The sequence below is a fragment of the Oratosquilla oratoria genome, chromosome 43, assembly GCF_046742065.1.
Source record: "Oratosquilla oratoria isolate Oo_2021 chromosome 43, ASM4674206v1, whole genome shotgun sequence".
Taxonomy (NCBI): Eukaryota; Metazoa; Arthropoda; class Malacostraca; order Stomatopoda; family Squillidae; genus Oratosquilla; species Oratosquilla oratoria.
The window spans coordinates 9847185-9868563 of NC_134819.1; the positions used below are offsets into that span (position 1 = coordinate 9847185).

The 21379-nt window shown below is 36.6% G+C and overlaps 1 protein-coding gene across 4 annotated transcripts in view; it reads left to right on the top strand.

The window, feature by feature from the left end:
* LOC143022126 (uncharacterized) overlaps positions 1–19879 on the top strand; it is a 70456-nt gene extending 50577 nt beyond the window's left edge. For 3 of the 4 annotated variants that reach the window (XM_076180142.1, XM_076180143.1, XM_076180141.1), the window contains 2 exons: positions 11510–11663; positions 11869–13772. In XM_076180142.1, the coding sequence (XP_076036257.1) occupies positions 11510–11663; positions 11869–13487 (1773 nt within the window). In that variant the 3' untranslated portion in view covers positions 13488–13772. Of the gene's footprint in view, positions 1–11509; positions 11664–11868; positions 13773–15595; positions 15753–19806 lie in introns of those variants that run through there. The other variant, XM_076180144.1, reaches the window with a different exon arrangement.
* The last annotated feature ends 1500 nt before the right edge of the window (positions 19880–21379 follow it).

Consider the following 21379-nt stretch of genomic DNA (forward strand, 5'->3'; position numbering starts at 1 on the left):
GTTTCTATTCAAGGCTAATAGATATAATACAAGAAAGAGATGGATGGGCTGATTGTGCATTTCTAGACCTAAAAAAAGCTTTTGACAAAGTACCACATAAGAAGTTGCTTAAGAAATTAGAATATGAAGGAGGAATACAAGGTAAATTGCTAAATTGGATGGAAGACTTTTTGCAAGAAAGAAAAATGAGAGTAGTGATAAGAGATCAGCACTCAAAATGGAATGAAGTAATAAGCGGTGTCCCGCAGGGAACAGTTCTGGCCCCAATAATGTTTGCTATATATATTAATGATATGGATGAAGGAATTGAAAGCTATATGAGCTTCTTTGCAGATGATGCAAAACTACTGAGAAGAGTGAAAACTGAAGAAGATTGTGAATCACTACAGAGAGATCTAAATAAAGTACAAGAATGGAGTAGGAAGTGGGAGATGGAGTTCAATACAAAAAAGTGTAGTATAATGGAATTTGGAAAAAGCAAAAACAGAATAACAGGATCATATAATTTGGGAGAAGAAGGAATAAAAAGAGTAGAAAATGAGAAGGACCTGGGAGTCATTGTTATGAATAATATGTCACCTGAGAAACATATAAATAAGATTTTTGGAGAAACTTATAATTTAATAAGAACAATCAAAGTGGCATTTACATACCTGGATGAAGAAATGGTGAGGAAAATCCTAATCACCCTGATAAGACCAAGATTGGAATATGCAGCAACGATATGGTCACCAAGTACAAAAAAATGTATAAAAAAACTTGAAAGAATACAAAGAGCAATTACAAAACTGGCACCAACACTCTCAAAACTATCATATGAAGAGAGACTACAAAAACTTAAACTACAGACACTAGAGCAAAGAAGAGAGAGAGGAGATTTGATAGCTATTTACAGAATCATGAAAGGCATAGAAATTACTGATAGAGAGAATCTGATAAAATGGGATGACAGAAATACAAGAGGACACGGAAAGAAAATAAAAAAAGACAGCTATAGAAGAGATTTGAAAAAGAACAGCTTTCCTCACAGAGTAATAGACAGTTGGAACAAGTTAGATGAGAAAGTGGTGTGTGCAAAAACAATACATGAATTTAAAAATAGTTTAGATAAAATGAGATATGAAGACGGGACCCCACGAGCATAGCTCCCCTTCCCGTAAAATACAACTAGGTAAATACACACTTCAACGAATGGACGGCTTAGAAGACGTTCTGAAGAGAATTGAAGTTTGTGGATCCCAACGCAAAGAGAAGTGCCTATTGTATTTACAGGGTGGGGGGGAAATTGCTCGTGGAGTAGTAGGAAAGTAGGGAAAGAGGAAAGGGGGAGGGATTATTGAGGGAAATGGAAGGAGTAGACTTGGCCCAGGCAGACAGGCGAAAGGTAAACAAAAGGCCCCCCGATCAGCTGAGCGACGATGAAATGTCTAATAAAAATGTAAAGATTAGAAGTATAGATAAGAGCAATACAGTAGAAAGTGATGAGAATATTTTCCAGGGATTTAAAGAGGGTGGGGGGGACACAAACCCCCCCCCGACTGACAAGACTAGAAGAGAAGGTCGATAAGATGATCGAGGACTTGGAGCGTAGGTTCGGTCATGTTGACAATATTATACGAAGAGTTGAAAAATTGGAAGAACTAGAGAAGGCGAACAAAAACTTAACTAAGGAAATTGAAGAATTAAAAAAAACAGTTAAAAGAAGTAAAAGATGACAATAAAGTCTTAAAGGAGAACAAGGAGGGTTGGAAAAAAATTCAAGAAAATAGCAAAGTTGCATTCACTGACATAATCAGACAGCAAATGAATGAACAAACTGAAAACTCAGTTATTAAAGTGATGAGACAGAAGGAGAATATAGTAAGAGACTTAGCAGACAAAAAGAAATGTATAATTATATTAGGAATGGAAGAGAAACATAACCTAGATAGAACCACAAGAATCAAAGAGGAAAATGAAAAAGTAAGAAATTTACTAGAATTAGTTCAGGAAGATGAACCAGAAATAATTAAACAAATCGAAGAGAAATTCAGGCTCGGGAAATATAGTACAGACAAGACCAGACCAATCAAGATTAAATTCAGGTCACAAACTACGGCTGAGAATATCTTATCCAAAACAGGGAAACTAGCAACAAGTGAACAATATAAAAAGGTATGGATAAAAAGGGAAATGAATAAAGAGGAAAGAGAGAAAGAAAAACAGAAAAGACTTGAAGCAAAGGAAAAAAACGAGATAAGAACGGAGTCAGAAAAAGAGAGATTCTATTGGAGAGTAGTGAATATGAAACTAAAGAAAGTCGACATACAAGAGAAAAACAAAAGGGAAACAGAGAACACAATGGAAGTGGCAGAAAACTAAGAGTGTCTTACACAAATATAGATGGATTAATAACAGGATTGAATGAGCTGAATGATTATTTGAAAGAAAAAGAACCAGACATAATGGGAATTGTAGAAACAAAATTAAAAGGTCCACTACCACCCAACAGTGTAGGACATGATGCATATAATTATTGGATTAGAAACAGAGTGAAAAAGGAAGGGGGTGGAGTTATGTTCCTGACTAAGAAGGATATAAACGTGAAGGGTGTCACATATGGAAAGAATACAGTAGAGATGATAATGATGGAAGTAGAAGACAGAGATAAGAAGAACAGAAAGTTTGTGATAAATTATGTACCCCCAAAAACAGCCTCATGGGAAGAGAGTGAACATAAAAGTATGTTAGAGGACACAAAGATAACATTAAACAAGATAATGGAAGAGGGAGGAAAAATAGTTATGATGGGCGACTTTAATTGCAAAGAAATCTGCTGGGAAGAAATGACAGTAAAGGGTGGAGACGGCTCATGGGGAAACGCTCTACTCGAGATGGTTACTGACCATACAATGACACAATGGATACAGGAGAACACTAGGTATAGAAATGAAGAAGAGCCATCGAAACTAGACCTAGTAATTACATCCGAACCTAGAATAGTGGACAAAATTGAATATAAAACACCAATAAGTAAAAGTGACCACATATTGATTGAACTGGAACTTAATGAAGAAAAATATATGAAAAGAAATTAACAATACAGAAAAGGAAGAATGATTTATGAAAAAACAAACTTTGATAAAATAAGAGAATTCTTTCAAAAGGAAAACTGGGAAGAAATATACAAAGAAGAAACAACAGTAGAAGAGAAATGGAATATTTTGACAAAAATTTACAAAAAAGGAGTGGAAAAGTATGTCCCAAGACAAAAACAAGAAAAAGAATATGTAAAATGCTGGTACAACAAAAGCTGTAGGGAGTTAAAAGACAAAAGAGACAAAGCCTGGATCAGATGGAAAAAAGACAGAAGACCTGAAAAATGGAAAATATATACCTGTTATAGAAATGAATATGTACAAATGTGCAGAGAGGAAAAGAGAAAATATGAAAAAGATATCATAGAAAAGTGTAAAGATCAACCGAAACAATTCTACAGATTTGTAAACAATAAACTGAAAAACAAACAAGACTTGGAGAAATTAAGACAAGGAGGAGTTGAATACACTGAGGAAATGGAAATGGCGGAAATTATGAACAAACATTTTAAATCAGTGTTTACAAGGGAGAACATACAACCTGAAGAGAACGAATGGAAAGAGAAAGTCCCCCCTATGGAAGAAATAGAAGTAACAAAGAATGAAATATTAACACACTTGAGTAATCTTGATGTCAGAAAATCGCATGGACCAGATGAAATAGCAAACTGGATACTGAAAGAATGCAGGAATGAACTGGCAGACAAAATACATAGCATACTAAATAGTTCCTTGAAAGAAGGAAAAGTTCCAGAAGATTGGAAAAAAGCAAATATAGTACCTATATACAAAGGAGGAAATAAAGAAGAACCTACCAACTATAGACCAGTCTCTCTAACAAGTACAATAGCAAAAATTTGTGAAAGAATTATCAAAAGTAGATGGGTAAAATATTTAGAAAAAAAACAAAGTGTTAAATCCAAGGCAATTTGGATTCAGACAAGGACGATCATGTGTCACCAATTTAATATGTTTCTATTCAAGGCTAATAGATATAATACAAGAAAGAGATGGATGGGCGGACTGTGCATTTTTAGATCTAAAGAAAGCTTTTGACAAAGTACCACATAAGAAGTTGCTTAAGAAATTAGAAACTGAAGGAGGAATACAGGGCAAACTACTAAATTGTATGGAGGACTTTTTGCAAGAAAGAAAAATGAGAGTAGTGATAAGAAACCAGCACTCAAAATGGGATGAAGTAATAAGCGGTGTTCCGCAGGGAACAGTTCTGGCCCCAATAATGTTTGCTATATATATTAATGATATGGATGAAGGAATAGAAAGCTATATGAGCTTCTTTGCAGATGATGCAAAACTACTAAAAAGAGTGAAAACTGAAGAAGATTGTGAATCACTACAGAGAGATCTAAATAAGGTACAAGAATGGAGTAGGAAGTGGGAGATGGAGTTCAATACAAAAAAGTGTAGTATAATGGAATTTGGAAAAAGCAAAAACAGAATAACAGGAGCATATAATTTGGGAGAAGAAGGAATAAAAAAAGTAGAAAATGAGAAGGACCTGGGAGTCATTGTTATGAATAATATGTCACCTGAGAAACATATAAATAAGATTTTTGGAGAAACTTATAATCTAATAAGAACAATCAAAGTTGCATTTACATACCTGGATGAAGAAATGGTGAAGAAAATCCTAATCACCCTGATAAGACCAAGATTGGAATATGCAGCAACGATATGGTCACCAAGTACAAAAAAAAAAAAAGTATAAAAAAACTTGAAAGAATACAAAGAGCAATTACAAAATTGGCACCAACACTCTCAAAACTATCATATGAAGAGAGACTAGAAAAACTTGAACTACAGACACTAGAGCAAAGAAGAGAGAGAGGAGATTTGATAGCTATTTACAGAATCATGAAAGGCATAGAAATTACTGACAGAGAGAATCTGATAAAATGGGATGACAGAAATACTAGAGGACACGGAAAGAAAATAAAAAAAGACAGCTATAGAAGAGATTTGAAAAAGAACAGCTTTCCTCACAGAATAATAGACAGTTGGAACAAGTTAGATGAGAAAGTGGTGTGTGCAAAAACAATACATGAATTTAAAAATAGTTTAGATAAAATGAGATATGAAGACGGGACCCCACGAGCATAGCTCCCCTTCCCGTAAAATACAACTAGGTAAACCTATACAACTAGGTAAATACACACACTTCAACGAACGGACAGCATAGAAGACGCTCTGAAGAAAAGTGAAGTTTCGTGGATCCCAAAGCAAAGGAAGTGCCTATTGTATTTACAGGGTGGGGGGAAATTGCTCGTGGGGTAGTGGGAAAGTAGGGAAAGAAGAGAAGGGGAGGGATTGCTGAGGGAAATGGAAGGAAATGAGGAAGGAGAAGACTTGGCCCAGGCAGACAAACGAAATGTAAACACCAAAAAACGGCCCCCCGACCAACTGAGTGACGACGAAATGTCTAATAAAAATGTAAAGATTAGAAGTATAGATAAGAGCAATACAGTAGAAAGTGATGAGAATATTTTCCAGGGATTTAAAGAGGGTGGGGGGGACACAATTTTCGTGGCTCTCAATGCAAAGGAAGTACCTATTGTATTTGCAGGGAAGGGGATTGCTCGTGGTGTAGTGGGAAAGTGAGGAAAAAGGAGAAGGGGAGGGATTACTGAGGGAAATGGAAGGAAATGAAGGAGAGGACTTGGTCCAGGCAGGCAGACGCCATGTAAACAAATGCGGGCCGGATCAATTTAGTGATGATGAAGGGACTAACAAAAATGTAAAGATTAGAAACATAGATATGAGCAGCACAATAGCAGGTGAGGATAATAATTTCCATGGATTTAATGAGGGGGGGGGCGGATACTAACCTCCCCCGACTGGCAAGACTAGAGGAAAAAATTGAACAAATGACTGAACATTGGGAGAGTAGGTTTGGTAGAATGTCAAAAATTGCGCAAAGGGTTGAAAGATTGGAAGAACAAGAGAAGGTGAACAAAAACTTAACTAAGGAAATAAAAGAACCAAAAAGACAGTTAAGAGAAGTAAAAGAGGAGAATGAAGAATTAAAGAGGAATAATAAAGAAAACAGAGAGGCTATAGCTAAAGAAGCTAAGGGTTGGAAGACAATCCAAGAAAACAGTAAAGTTGCATTTACTGACATAATTAAACAGCAAATGAAAGAACAAACTGAAGACTCAGTTATTAAAGTGATGAGACAAAAGGAGAATATAGTAAGAGACTTAGCAGATAGAAAGAAATGTATAATTATATTAGGAATGGAAGAGAAACACAACCCAGATAGAACCACAAGAATCAATGAGGAAAATGAAAAAGTAAGCAGATTACTAGAATTAGTTGAGGAAGATGAACCTGAAATCATGAAACAAATTGAAGAGAAGTTTAGACTCTGAAAGTATAGTACAGATAAGACCAGACCAATTAAGATTAAATTCAGGTCACAAACTACGGCAGAGAATATCTTATCAAAAACAGGGAAACTAGCAGCAAGTGAACAATATAAAAAGGGAAATGAATAAAGAGGAAAGAGAGGAGGAAAAAATGAAAAGACAAGAAGCTAAGGGAAAAAACGAGAACAGAACAGAGTCAGAAAAAGAGAAATTCTATTGGAGAGTAGTGAATATGAAAGTAAGAAAATTCGAAATACTTGAGAAAAACAAAAGGGAAACAGAGAATACAATGGAAGTGGCAGAAAACTAAGAGTGTCTTACACAAATATAGATGGATTAATAACAGGATTGAATGAGCTGAAGGATTATCTGAAGGAAAAAGAACCAGACATAATGGAAATTGTAGAAACGAAATTAAAAGGTCCACTACCACCCAATAGTGTAGGACATGATGCATATAATTATTGGATTAGAAACAGAGACAAAGCAAGGGGGTGGAGTTATGTTCCTGACTAAGAAGGATATAAACGTGAAGAGTTTCACATATGGAAAGAATACAGTAGAGATGATTATGATAGAAGTGGAAGACAGAGATAAGAAAAGCAGAAAGTTTGTGATAAATTATGTGCCTCCAAAAACAGCCTCGTGGGAAGAGAATGAACATAAAAGTATGTTAGAGGACACAAAGATAACATTAAATAAGATAATGGAAGATGGAGGAAGAATAGTTATGATGGGCGACTATAATTGCAAAGAAGTCTGCTGGGAAGAAATGACAGTAAAGGGTGGAGACGGCTCATGGGGAAATGTTCTACTCGAGATGATTATTGACCATACAATGACACAGTGGATACATGAGAACACTGGGTATAGAAATGAAGAACCATCGAGACTAGACCTAATAATCACATCTGAACCTAGAATAGTGGAAAAGATTGAATATAAAACACCAATAAATAAAAGTGACCATATACTGATTGAACTGGAACTAATTGAGGAAAAATACATGAAATGAACAATATAGAAAAGGAAGAATGATGTATGAAAAAACAAACTTTGATGAAATAAGGGAATTCTTTAAAAAAAAAAAAAAAAAATGGGAAGGAATATACAAAGAAGAAACAACAGTGGAAGAGAAATGGAATATTTTGACAAAAAAAAAAAAAAGGAGTGGAAAAGTATGTTCCAAGACAAAAACAAGAAAAAGAATATGTAAAGTGCTGGTACAACAAAAGTTGTAGGGAGTTAAAAGACAAAAGAGACAAAGCTTGGACCAAATGGAAAAAAGACAGAAGACCTGAAAAATGGTAAATATATACTTGTTATAGAAATGAATATGTACAAGCGTGCAGAGAGGAAAAGAGAAAATATGAAAAAGATATCATAGAAAAATGTTATGATCAACCAAAACTATTTTACAGATTTGTAAACAGCAAACTGAAAAACAAACAAGATTTGGAGAAATTAAGACAAGGAGGAGTTGAATACACAGAGGAAATTGAAATGGCGGAAATCATGAACAAGCATTTTAAATAGGTGTTTACAAGGGAGAACATACAACCTGAAGAGATCGAATGGAAAGAGAAAGTCCCCCCCCCATGAAATAAATAGAAGTAACAAAGAATGAAATATTGAAACACTTGAGTAATCTTTATGTCAGAAAATCGCATGAACCAGATGAAATAGCAAACTGGATTTTCAAAGAATGCAGGAATGAACTGGCAGACATAATACATAGCATAATAAACAGTTCCTTGAAAGAAGGAAAAGTCCCAGAAGATTGTAAAAAAGCAAATGTAGTACCTATATATAAAGGGGGAAATAAAGAAGACCCTACCAACTATAGACCAGTCTCTCTAACAAGTACAATAGCAAAAATTTGTGAAAGAATTATCAAAAGTAGATGGGTAAAATATTTAGAAAAAAACGTGCTAAATCCAAGGCAATTTGGATTCAGACAAGGACGATCATGCATCACCAATTTAATATGTTTCTATTCAAGGCTAATAGATATAATACAAGAAAGAGATGGATGGGCTGATTGTGTATTTCTGGACCTAAAAAAAGCTTTTGACAAAGTACCACATAAGAAGTTGCTTAAGAAATTAGAAACTGAAGGAGGAATACAGGACAAACTGCTTAAATGGATGGAAGACTTTTTGCAAGAAAGGTAAATGACAGTAGTGATATGAGACAAACACTCAAAATGGGATGAAGTAATAAGCGGTGTTCCACAAGGAACAGTTCTGGCCCCAATAGTGTTTGCTATATATATTAATGATATGGATGACGGAATTCAAAGTTATACGAGCTTCTTTGCAGATGATGCAAAACTGTTGAAAAAAGTGAACACGGAAAAAGATTGTGAGTCACTACAGAGAGATCTAAATAAAGTACAGGAATGGAGTAGGAAGTGGGAGATGGAGTTCAACACTAAAAAGTGTAGTATAATGGAATTTGGAAAAAGCAAAAACAGAATAACAGGATCATATAAATTGGGAGAATACAGAATAAAAAAAAGTAGAAAATGAGAAGGACCTGGGAGTCATTGTTATGAATAATATGTCACCTGAGAAACATATAAATAAGATTTTTGGAGAAACTTATAATTTAATAAGAACAATCAAAGTGGCATTTACATACCTGGATGAAGAAATGGTGAAGAAAATTGTAATCACTCTGATAAGAGCAAGATTGGAATATGCAGAAACGATATGGTCACCAAGTACAAAAAAATGTATAAAAAAAAAATTTAAAGAATACAAAGAGTAATTACTAAATTGGCACCAACACTCTCAAAACTATCATATGAAGAGAGACTAGCAAAACTTGAACTACTGACACTAGAGCAAAGAAGAGAGAGAGGAGATTTGATAGCTATTTACAGAATCATGAAAGGCTTAGAAATTATTGATAGAGAGAATCTGATAAAATGGGATGATAGAAATACAAGAGGACACGGAATGACACGGTATATGAATGCTTGAGAGTGTATGTTGTAGATGTGTTTTTGTGAATGTTTATTGTTTTAACTGTTTTACTTGAATTTTTATGTATAAGATAAATATGCGCTGAATGGCCTACCGGCTCCGGCGCTTGGCCTTCGAGCCAAAAATTCCATAAATCAATCAATCAACCAAAAACAGCCTCGTGGGAAGAGAGTGAACATAAAAGTATGTTAGAAGACACAAGAATAACATTAAACAAGATAATGGAAGATGGAGGAAGAATAGTTATGATGGGTGACTTTAATTGCAAAGAAGTCTGCTGGGAAGAGATGACAGTAAAGGGTGGAGAAGACTCATGGGGAAGTGTTCCACTCGAGATGATTATTGACCACACAATGACACAATGGATTCAAGAGAACACTAGGTGTAGAAATGAAGAAGAACCATCGAGACTAGACCTAATAATCACATCAGAACCTGAAATAGTGGAAAAGATAGAATACCAGGCACCAATAAGTAAAAGTGACCACATATTGATAGAACTAGAACTAAGTGAGGAAAAATACATGAAAAGAAATGAACAATATAGAAAAGGAAGATTGATGTATGATTTTTTTTTTTTTTTTTTTTTTTTTATAAAATAAGAGAATTCTTTCAAAATGAAACTGGGAAAGAATACACAAAGAAGATACAACAGTAGAAGAGAAATGAAATAGTTTGACAAAAATTTATAAAAAAAGGAGTGGAAAAGTATGTCCCAAGACAAAAACAAGAAAAAGAATATGTAAAGTGCTGGTACAACAAAAGTTGTAGGGAGTTAAAAGACAAAAGAGATAAAGCTTGGACCAAATTGAAGAAAGACAAAAGACCTGAAAATGGAAAATATATACTTGTTATAGAAATGAATATGTACAAGTGTGCTGAGGGGAAAAGAGAAAATATGAAAAAGAGGTAATTGAAAAATGTAAAGATCATCCAAAACTATTTTACATATTTGTAAACAACAAACTGAAAAACAAACAAGATTTAGAGAAATTAAGACAAAGAGGAGTTGAATACACAGAGGAAATAGAAATGGCAGAAATTATGAACAAGCATTTTAAATCGGTGTTTACAAGGGAGAACATACAACCTGGAGAGATTGAATGGGAAGAGAAAGTCCCCCCTATGAAAGAAATAGAAGTAACAAAGAATGAAATAATGAAACACTTGAGTAATCTTGATGTCAGAAAATCGTATGGACCAGATGAGATAGCAAACTGGATTTTGAAAGAATGCAGGAATGAACTGGCAGACAAAATACATAGCATAATAAACAGTTCCTTGAAAGAAGGAAAAGTTCCAAAAGATTGGAAAAAAGCAAATATAGTACCTATATATAAAGTGGGAAATAAAGAAGACCCTACCAACTAAAGACCAGTCTCTCTAACAGGTACAATAGCAAAAATATGTGAAAGAATTGTCAAAAGTAGATGGGTAAAGTATTTAGAAAAAAAAAATGTGCTAAATCTAAGGCAATTTGGATTCAGACAAGGACGATCATGCATCACCAATTTAATATGTTTCTATTCAAGGCTAATAGATATAATACAAGAAAGAGATGGATGGGCTGATGGTATGTACCAAATACAGCCTCATGGGCCGTATTTGGCACATACCATTCTCATTGCCCCTATTGCTCCAAACATTTATTTATGGACCAACTGCCTGGTGGGACATTTGTGGCACGTAATGTCCTACCGTTTTCTGTAAACACTGCCATCTACAGATCTTTCGTGTATCTACTACAAGTAAACAAAGTGAGGCTCAGCATGTGAAGGAGTCACATAAGTTCTGTCTGCATTTCTTTTGCTGATATTTCTTTTGTTACAATAGATACTTGTCTTTATAACATATTTCATAGGTTGTGAAATGTTACTGATTACTTGGAATATAAATACATGTTATTTTGCAGTAAATCATAGATATATGGAAGGATTTTTTAGTATGAGCCATATTTGGGTCATCTGGCAATTGGTGCTGAAAATTTACGTGGGTCGTAAATGGCACATACACCTTGGATTCTGAGTAACATGTAACTAATGATATTTTTTTCTAGGAAATGGAGCCTAATATGTTCTATTCACGAAAAACAAGAGGAAAGGATGTTGCAGTTCAAGAGCTACCATATGAAAGTGAGGATGAAGAATCTAGTGATGGTGAACTTTACCAACCAAATCAAGGATCTGACACCTCAGATGAGTCTGAATCAGGTAAGCTATGATTTATATTCCAATATATATTAGTGTGTTTTAAAATATTCAATACCAATTATATATTAGCGAATTACAAAACCTAATCATACTAAACAAAATTAGTTTACCAAGGTAAATGCAGTTATAGTGTAACAGCTATATATTGCAATAAGATACACTTGATTAGCAGATGTAATTACCTACATTTTTATTATCTTTACAGAAAACGAAACAAGCAGTTTGAAGAAAGAATACACACAGACATCAAAAAGGGACATCAAAGAGAGACCAATTATTTGGAGGACTGTGGATATAGGCCAAAAGAGCACTGAGGTACCAAAATGGAAAGGAAAACTACCTGAAGCTACAACCCTGAAAACCCCACTAGAGTATTTCAAACAGTTTTTTGATGAGGATCTTCTACAAATGATTGTTGATCAGTCAAATTTGTATTCAACTCAGCAGCGAGGAATTTCTTTGAATCTCACAGTTGAAGAGTTAGAGCAGTTCATTGGCACTGTATTACATACATCCATTGTCCATTTGCCAAGAATGCATATGTATTGGAGCAAAGCATGTTGGGTTCCACAAATAGCCGAGGTCTTCTCAAGGCAAAGATGGGAAGAAATTAAGAAATACTTGCATTTCAATGATAACTCAAACGTGCCTGCACCTACAGATGAGAATAGGGACAAACTTTTCAAAATCAGACCACTAGTTGATAGACTGCTCCAAAAGTTTCAGGCCATTCCTCAGCAGCAAATGTTGTGCATTGATGAGCAGATTGTGCCATTCAAATGCAAATCCAGTCTGAAGCAGTATAACCCCAAAAAAAAAAAAACATGGGGCTACAAGATTTTTGTGATGTGTGATACTAATGGGTTAGTGCATAATTTTGAGATATATACAGGGGAAATAGATCCAGCACCAAATGAGCCAGACCTCGGTGCAAGCTCAAATATTGTACTGAGACTTGCCAGTATAGTTCAGATCAACATGTCTCACCTTCTTTACTTTGACAATTGGTTCTCATCCCTAAGACTTGTGATAGAGCTACACAAAAAGGGAATATATTCACTAGGTATCGTCAGACAGAACAGACTAAAGGGTTGCAGGTTCACTGATGACAAGAATATGAGAAAAATTGGACGTGGAACCTATGAAGAGAAATGTGCTACAGTAGAAGGAGTGGAAGTAGATGTTCTGAAGTGGTTTGACACAAAATGTGTGACATTTGTATCAACCTACGCTGCTGGAGAGCCATACGGTATCGTGGAGAGATGGAACAAAAAGGACAAACAGTATGATGAGGTGCCATGTCCTAATGTCGTACTTGAGTACAACAAGTTCATGGGAGGTGTAGACTTGCTGGATGGTCTTGTTGCCTACTATCGTATCAAGCTCAAATCAAACAAGTATTACATGAAATTCTTCTTCCATTTTTTGGATATGGTCACTGTAAACAGCTGGTTACTGTATAGGCGTGATGGGAATAGCCTTGAAATACCATCAAAGAAGCTGATGGATGGGTTAGCATTTAGATCTCAAGTTGCAGAAGCCTTGACCAAATGTAGGAAGGATGTTACAAGAAAAAGATCACGAAAGAGTAGATCTGAAGTAGAGAAAGGCCTTATAGCCAAGAAGAGAAAGGGACGTGTCACCCCAGTGCCAACAAAGGACATACGAATGGATAGTGTTGGACACTGGCCTCTCCCGTCTGATTGTCAGCGATGCAAATTTCCAGGATGCAAGAGAAAAGCAACCATGAAATGTTCCAAGTGTCAAGTTCATTTGTGCCTGAACAAGCAATCCAACTGTTTTCTTTCATTTCACACACATTAAGCCTTTTATATTGCAACTATTGTGTTAACCCATGGATACATTTCTTTCATTTATAAGAGCTTTGTGGGATATGCAACATAAAACTAAATATCTCCGATTAAAAAATGTTACTCTGATGAAAAAAAGAAGTAAGTTGCTAAAAGGGCTCATACATATGATTTTGATCAAAGGACTGATGGGACAAATTTGGCACAAACTGCAAAAATATGTGAAGGATGTAAAATTTTGATTATATTTCTCTCTGTAGGGATTACATGTCCCAAATAAAGACAGAAACAACAGTTATTTGTTTCAAAATGCCTTTTTTTTTTTTTTTTTTACAACGGAGAACATACAACCTGGAGAGATTGAATGGGAAGAGAAAGTCCCCCCTATGAAAGAAATAGAAGTAACAAAGAATGAAATAATGAAACACTTGAGTAATCTTGATGTCAGAAAATCGCATGGACCAGATGAAATAGCATACTGAATTTTGAAAGAATGCAGGAATGAACTGGCAGACATAATACATAGCATAATAAACAGTTCCTTGAAAGAAGGAAAAGTTCCAGAAGATTGGAAAAAAGCAAGTGTAGTACCTATATATAAAGGGGGAAATAAAGAAAACCCTACCAACTATAGACCAGTCTCTCTAACAAGTACAATAGCACAAATTTGTGAAAGAATTGTCAAAAGTAGATGGGTAAAGCATTTAGAAAAAAACAATGTACTAAATCCAAGGCAATTTGGATTCAGACAAGGACGATCATGCATCACCAATTTAATATGTTTCTATTCAAGGCTAATAGATATAATACAAGAAAGAGATGGATGGGCTGATTGTGCATTTCTAGACCTAAAAAAAGCTTTTGACAAAGTACCACATAAGAAGTTGCTTAAGAAATTAGAAAGTGGAGGAATACAGGGCAAACTACTTAAATGGATGGAAGACTTTTTGCAAGAAAGAAAAATGAGAGTAGTGATATGAGACAAACACTCAAAATGGGATGAAGTAATAAGTGGTGTTCCACAAGGAACAGTTCTGGCCCCAATAATGTTTGCTATATATATTAATGATATGGATGAAGAAATTGAAAGTTATATGAGCTTCTTTGCAGATGATGCAAAACTATTAAAAAAAGTAAACACGGAAGAAGATTGTGAGTCACTGCAGAGTGATCTCAAGAAAGTATGGAAATGGAGTAGGAAGTGGGAGATGAAGTTCAACACTAAAAAGTGTAGTATAATGGAATTTGGATAAAGCAAAAAAAGAATAATAAGATCATATAAATTGGGAGAAGAAGGAATAAAAGAAGTTGAAAATGAGAAGAACCTGGGAGTCATTGTTATGAATAATATGTCACCGTGGCATTTACATAACTGGATGAAGAAATGGCAAAGAAAATACTAATCACTTTGATAAGACCAAGATTGAAATATGCAGCAACGATGTGGTCACCAAGTACAAAAAATATATATAACAAAACTTGAAAGAATACAAAGAGCAATTACAAAATTAGCATCAACACTCTCAAAACTATCATATGAAGAGAGACTAGAAAAACTTGAGCTACAGACACTAGAGCAAAGAAGAGAGAGAGGAGATTTGATAACTATTTACAGAATCATGAAAGGCATAGAAATTATTGATAGAGAGGGTCTAATATAATGGGATGATAGAAATACAAGAGGACACGGAAAGAAAATCAAGACAGCTATAGAAGAGATATGAAAAAAAAACAGCTTTCCTCACAGAGTAATAGACATTTGGAACAAGTTAGATGAGAAAGTGGTGTGTGCAAAAACAATACATGAATTTAAAAATAGTTTAGATAAAATGAGATATGAAGACGGGACACCACGAGCATAGCTCCCCTTCCCGTAAAATACAATTCTAAAATGCCATTTATTGTAGTTAAAAGTGCAGCATGTTGTATGCCATTGGTAGTTCAGTGGTGGTGGTTGTGGTTGTAGTGTGCTGAAATCTTATAAAAAAAAAACTGAATTGTCGGGTTAGGAGACTAGGTTTACAAAATTATAATGAAATATGTGTTATTGGTGCTACAGTTGTTTTGTACAGAATATATGTCCATATTTGTATAGCAATAGGTTTCTTCTCAATAATACAGGATGTAGCTAGCCAAGTCACGTCTCCATCTCAACCATCCCACACCCATCCAACTTCACGGTTTTATGGGAGGCAGCCAAAATATGAATCACTGGCTACAAGTGACATAGATGAAGATGATAACCCAGAATATGTCCAAAATTTGGATGTCGGTTCAGGTATGTTCACTTACATACATATACCAAGGCTTTTTCCCCCTTACAAGGGAGGTAGCCAAAAAGGGAAAGGCATAAAAACACTCCCACCCATTTCATCCCTACATACACTCCACACCCCTCCCACCCTCCCTCTCATCTGAGCACCTCCTGGATGACGGGTCATCCCTGCACCCTGCCCACCGCCCTGGGTCAGAAGCAGTGTCGCAAGACACAGCACATCCACAGCAAGGCCGCTTCATTTAATCGGCGACCCCCCCTCTCCGTCCCCCCTTGCATATAAGGAGAGGACAGGGAGAAAATCCCTTCGGGCTGCGTCAAAATTTACTCACACATACTACCCCACCCCCCTGCCCATTCCTCCTCATGCAATCACATCATCATCCATATACAACCATTCTCCACTCACCTCTGTCTTCTGTCCTCTCCCTTCCTTCCTCAACAGACATTCCCCTCTTCCCCAAAGCCCCCTTCACCCCATCCATCCACCTCATCCTAGGACGTCCCCTCATGTTCACTCCCTCCACATCTGCCTTCCATACCTCTTTTACTAGTCTTTCTTCACTCATTCTTTCCATGTGTCCAAACCATCCTAATATTCTTTCATCAACCCTATCTCCCAAATCCTTTTTCACCCCTGTTCTCCTCCTCACCTCCTCATTTCTCACTCTATCTAGCCTAGTAACCACCATCATACTTCTCAGACACCTCATCTCACTAACAAGCACCATTGCCAAAATTTGTGAGAAAATAATCAAGAATAGATGGGTAAAACATCTGGAAGACAATGACATATTAAACCCAAGACAATTCGGATTCAGACAAGGAAGATCATGCTCCACAAACTTAATATGCTTTTACTCAAGACTAATAGACATAGTGCAAGAAAGAAATGGATGGGCTGATTGTGCATTCCTAGACTTGCAAAAAGCCTTTGACAAAGTACCACACAGAAAACTACTAAAAAAACTGGAACACATAGGAGGAATACAGGGAAACCTACTAAAATGGATAGAGGACTTTCTGACTGGTAGAAAGATAAGAGTAGTGCTCAGAGAAAAATATTCAGACTGGAAAGAGGTGATCAGTGGAGTACCGCAAGGATCTGTGCTGGCACCAATAATGTTTGCTATCTATATGAATGACATGGATGAGGACGTGAACTGCTACATGAGCTTCTTTGCCGATGACGCCAAACTGCTAAGGAAAATAGAAACTGATGAGGACTGTGAAGCACTGCAAGAAGACCTAAATAGGGTATGGAACTGGAGTCAGAAACGGGAAGTGGACTTTAATACTAAGAAGTGTAGCATAATGGAGTTTGGAAAAAGCAAAAACAGAATATCAGGAAAATATACAATTGGAACCAAAGAAGTAAAGAAAGTAGGATCCGAAAAAGATTTGGGAGTAATTATCACGAACGACTTGTCCTATGATATACAGATTAACAAAATTGTCGGGGAGACTTACAACTTGCTAAGATCAATAAAAGTGGCGTTTACATACTTGGACGAAGACATGATGAAAAAAATATTGGTTACATTGATAAGGCCTAGATTAGAGTATGCAGCGACATTGTGGTCCCCCAGTACCAAAAAGAATATAAAGAAAATAGAAAGAATCCAAAGAGCAGCTACAAAAATGGCACCTGCACTTGCAAACCTATCATACGAAGAGAGATTGGCTAAACTGGAGTTACCGACACTGGAGCAAAGAAGAGAGAGAGGTGACCTATTGACCATCTACAGAATCATGAAAGGCACAGAGGTACTCGATAGTGAGAACTTACTTAACTGGGACAAAAGAAACACAAGAGGACATGGAAAGAAAATAAAAAGACATAGCTATAGAAGAGAACTGAAGAAAAACAGTTTTCCTCATAGAGTTTTGGACACTTGGAACAAACTGGACAATGAAATAGTATGCGCAAAAACCATTCATGAGTTTAAAAACAAACTAGACACTGCAAGATACAAAGGCGGGACAACACGAGCATAGCTCCCCTTCCCGCAAAATACAACTAGGTAAATACAACTAGGTAAATACATTCAAACTCCTTCTCTCTTCTTCTCTTATGTTCCACGTTTCTGCCCCATACAGTGCTGTTGGCACAATCACTCCTTCATACAGTCTCCTCTTAGCATCCATTCCCAAATGTCTATTCCTCATTACACTCTTTAATCCACCAAGGCATTTACTCACTTCTCTCAATCTACATTCTACCTCCACCTTCACTCCACCTTTTCCTGCTACACTTGCACCCAAGTATCTAAAACTATCCACTTCCTCCAGTCGCTCTCCCTTAATGTTCACTTCCAGTCTACTGCCACTTTCACCCCTTGTACATCTCATCACCTTACTTTTACCTACATTTATCTTTAGCTTTCTTCTATCACATACTCTCCCAAACTCTGCCACCAGCTTCCTCAATCCCTCCTCTGACCCTGCCACAAGCGCAGTGTCGTCCGCAAACAATAGCTGGCTCACCTCCCACTTTTCTCCATTTTCTTTAACCATCTCCAATCCCTGACCCACTACCCTAGCATTCACCTCTTGCACCACCCCATCCATGTATAAGTTGAACAGCCAGGGCGACATAACGCATCCTTGACGAAGTCCCACCTTTACCTCAAACCACTCACTCTCTCCATTTCTAATCCTGACACAAGCTCTACTACTCTCATAAAAACTCTTGACAGCTCCGAGAAGCTTTCCTCCTATCCCATAAATCTGCATAACCTCCCACAGTGCCTTTCTGTCTACCCTATCATAAGCCTTTTCCAGATCCATAAAAGCCCAAAAAACATCCTTCCCCTTTCCTATGGCTTTCTCACATATCTGTCTTACCACAAAGATCTGATCTACACAACCTCTACCTGTCCTAAATCCACACTGTTCCTCACCAATTACTCCTGTTCCTCTCCTAATCCTCTCAATTAAGATCCTCCCATAAGCCTTCCCTACTACACTTAACAGGCTAATCCCTCTGAAACTACTACATTCACACTTGTCCCCTTTTCCCTTGTAAAGAGGAACTATACAGGCACTTCTCCAGTCCTCCGGTACTCTACCCTCTCTCCAGCAAACATTAGATAACCTCACCAACCAGTCCACCATCACTGAACCTCCCTTTTTCAGACATTCTGCATGGCATCCATCCAGACCAGGTGCCTTACCTGCTTTCATCATCTTTACAACTGCCTTCACCTCATCCTTCCTTATTTCTCCTCCATTCTCCTCACTCATCACTCTCATTTTCTTCGCATTTCCCACTGCAGCTGTCTTTCCTTCCCTATCCTCCTTCACATTTAGCAACTCCCTAAAATATTCTGCCCATCTTCCCCTTACTGCCATCTCTTCCATTATCATCTCTCCATCTGTACCTTTTACCTTTTCTTCTCTACTTGATTCGCCTCCTCTTCCTCTCTTTATTTCTTTCCAAAACATCTTTTTATTACTTTCAAAATTTTCTGTCATACTCCTACCCCATTTCACATCTGCTCTCCTCTTTGCAACCTTTACCTTTTGCTTTACTTCTCTTTTCTTTTCTTTGTACGTCTCATATGACTCCCCCGTCCTCTTTTGTAACCAATCTGTGAATGCTCGCTTCTTCTCTTCTACAACCTTCTTTGTTTCCTCATCCCACCATTCACTACCCTTTCTTCTATTTCCCCCTGTCCTTCTTGTTCCACACACCATCCTTGCACACTTTAAGACTCCCTCCTTGAACCATCCCCATTCCTCCTCCACACTTACTCGTTCATTTACCTAAACTAGCCTTGCAATCTAATTATTGTTATCAACCTAACAGAAACTAAGTTCATCTACAGTAATCATGCCTAACTACATCAACACTAACCTGTTCTAAACTGATCTAGTTATATGAAAACTAATCTGGCCTAGCCTAAGTAAGCAGTCTAAAGAAAAGCTATCAACTACACCAACCTTCCCCAAATTAAACAAGCCTAACATATAGCACTCTAATTTATATAAATATATATATATATATATATACACACACATATACATATTATTATTATTATTTTTTTTTTTAAAGATGATAGTGAAGATGAGGCTGATGATTCCAGTGGTGGTTGAGATTGTTGCTACAACACCAGTTCCAGAACAAATGGAGAGTTGATGTAAGAAAAAGCGTTATCTTTACTGGAACCATATAGACAAGGGGGACTGTCCAAGCACTGTACTAATTTTTGACATAAGAATGGATGAGGAGGACCAGCTTTTGCTAAATCCTATTGACTATTTTTGGAATTTTATCAGTTCTGACATCATAGACTTACTTGTAGAGCAGTCCAACCTTTATGCAGTACAGCAAGATCCAAGGAAGCCCCTGGCTATAGACAAAAATTACATGGAGCAATGGTTAGGTTTGTGCTAACGCATGTCGCTTGGCAGACTTCCTGATATTAGGCTGCATTGGTCAGGAATGGATGAAACTGTAGTATCAATTATGAGTAGAGACAGATGGGAGAAAATAAGATTTATCCTTCATTTAGTAGATAACACCACAAATAATGATACACATAAGTTATTCAAAATAAGGTCACTCATTGATCAGCTAAGAGATTCATTTAGGCAGACACCAATGTTGGAACATTTGTGTGTCGATGAGCAAATGGTTCCATTCAAGGGTATTTCTGGCTTGAAGCAATATCTTCCCAAAAAAATACACAAATGGGGATATAAACTTTTTGTCTTGGCTGACCATAAGGGCTATGTTTATGATTTTTTCCCATACACTGGAAAGATAAGCCGAGTGGATAATGTAAATGTACCAGACCTAAAGCCTTGTGCAAATGCAGTCCTTCAGCTTGCTGAAAGTATTCCTAGTTTTAAAAACCACAAATTATACTTAGATAACTGGTTTACAAGTCTGCCTCTCATTGAACACTTGGCCTCTAGAGGTATATGGTGCTGTGGCACTGTGCAACCCTTGAGACTGCAAAACCTAACATTCAAAACAGACAAGCAGCTGACAGCACAAGGTCGTGGTTCTTATGATGAGTGGGAAACTCAGGGTGACAATGTAAAAGTAACAGCAGTAAAATGGATGGACAAAAGATCTGTTCACTTAGTTTCCTCATTTTTAGACAGTTCCCATATTAATAAATGTCAAAGATATGATAAGAAAGTCAAAGAAAAAGTTGAAGTCCCATGGCCAAATATAGTGAAACAGTATAACACCTACATAGGTGGTGTTGATCTCTGTGATCAGATGATAGCTTACTATAGAACATTTTTCAGATCAAAGAAGTACTACCATAAGCTCATCTTCCATCTCATAGATCTGACAGTAGTAAATAGTTGGATGCTGTATAGGCGTGATGCAGAGGCTTTGAATCTGAGTAAACAAAAGCAGACTCCTCTTTATGAGTTTAAGTTCAAGATAGCAAATTCGTTGATGATGTTTGGAAAAACTGTCCATAAAGAGAGAGGGAGACCTAGCATTTCTGTTGAGAGTGCCTTTAGAGCCAAAAAGAAAAGTGGAAGGGCAACAAAGCCTATTCCAAATATTGATATCAGAGGAGATGCTGTAGGCCACTTTCCAGCAGTTTCTCCAAAAAGAGCCAAATGTAAACTGCCAGGGTGCAATGGCAAAGTACAGATGT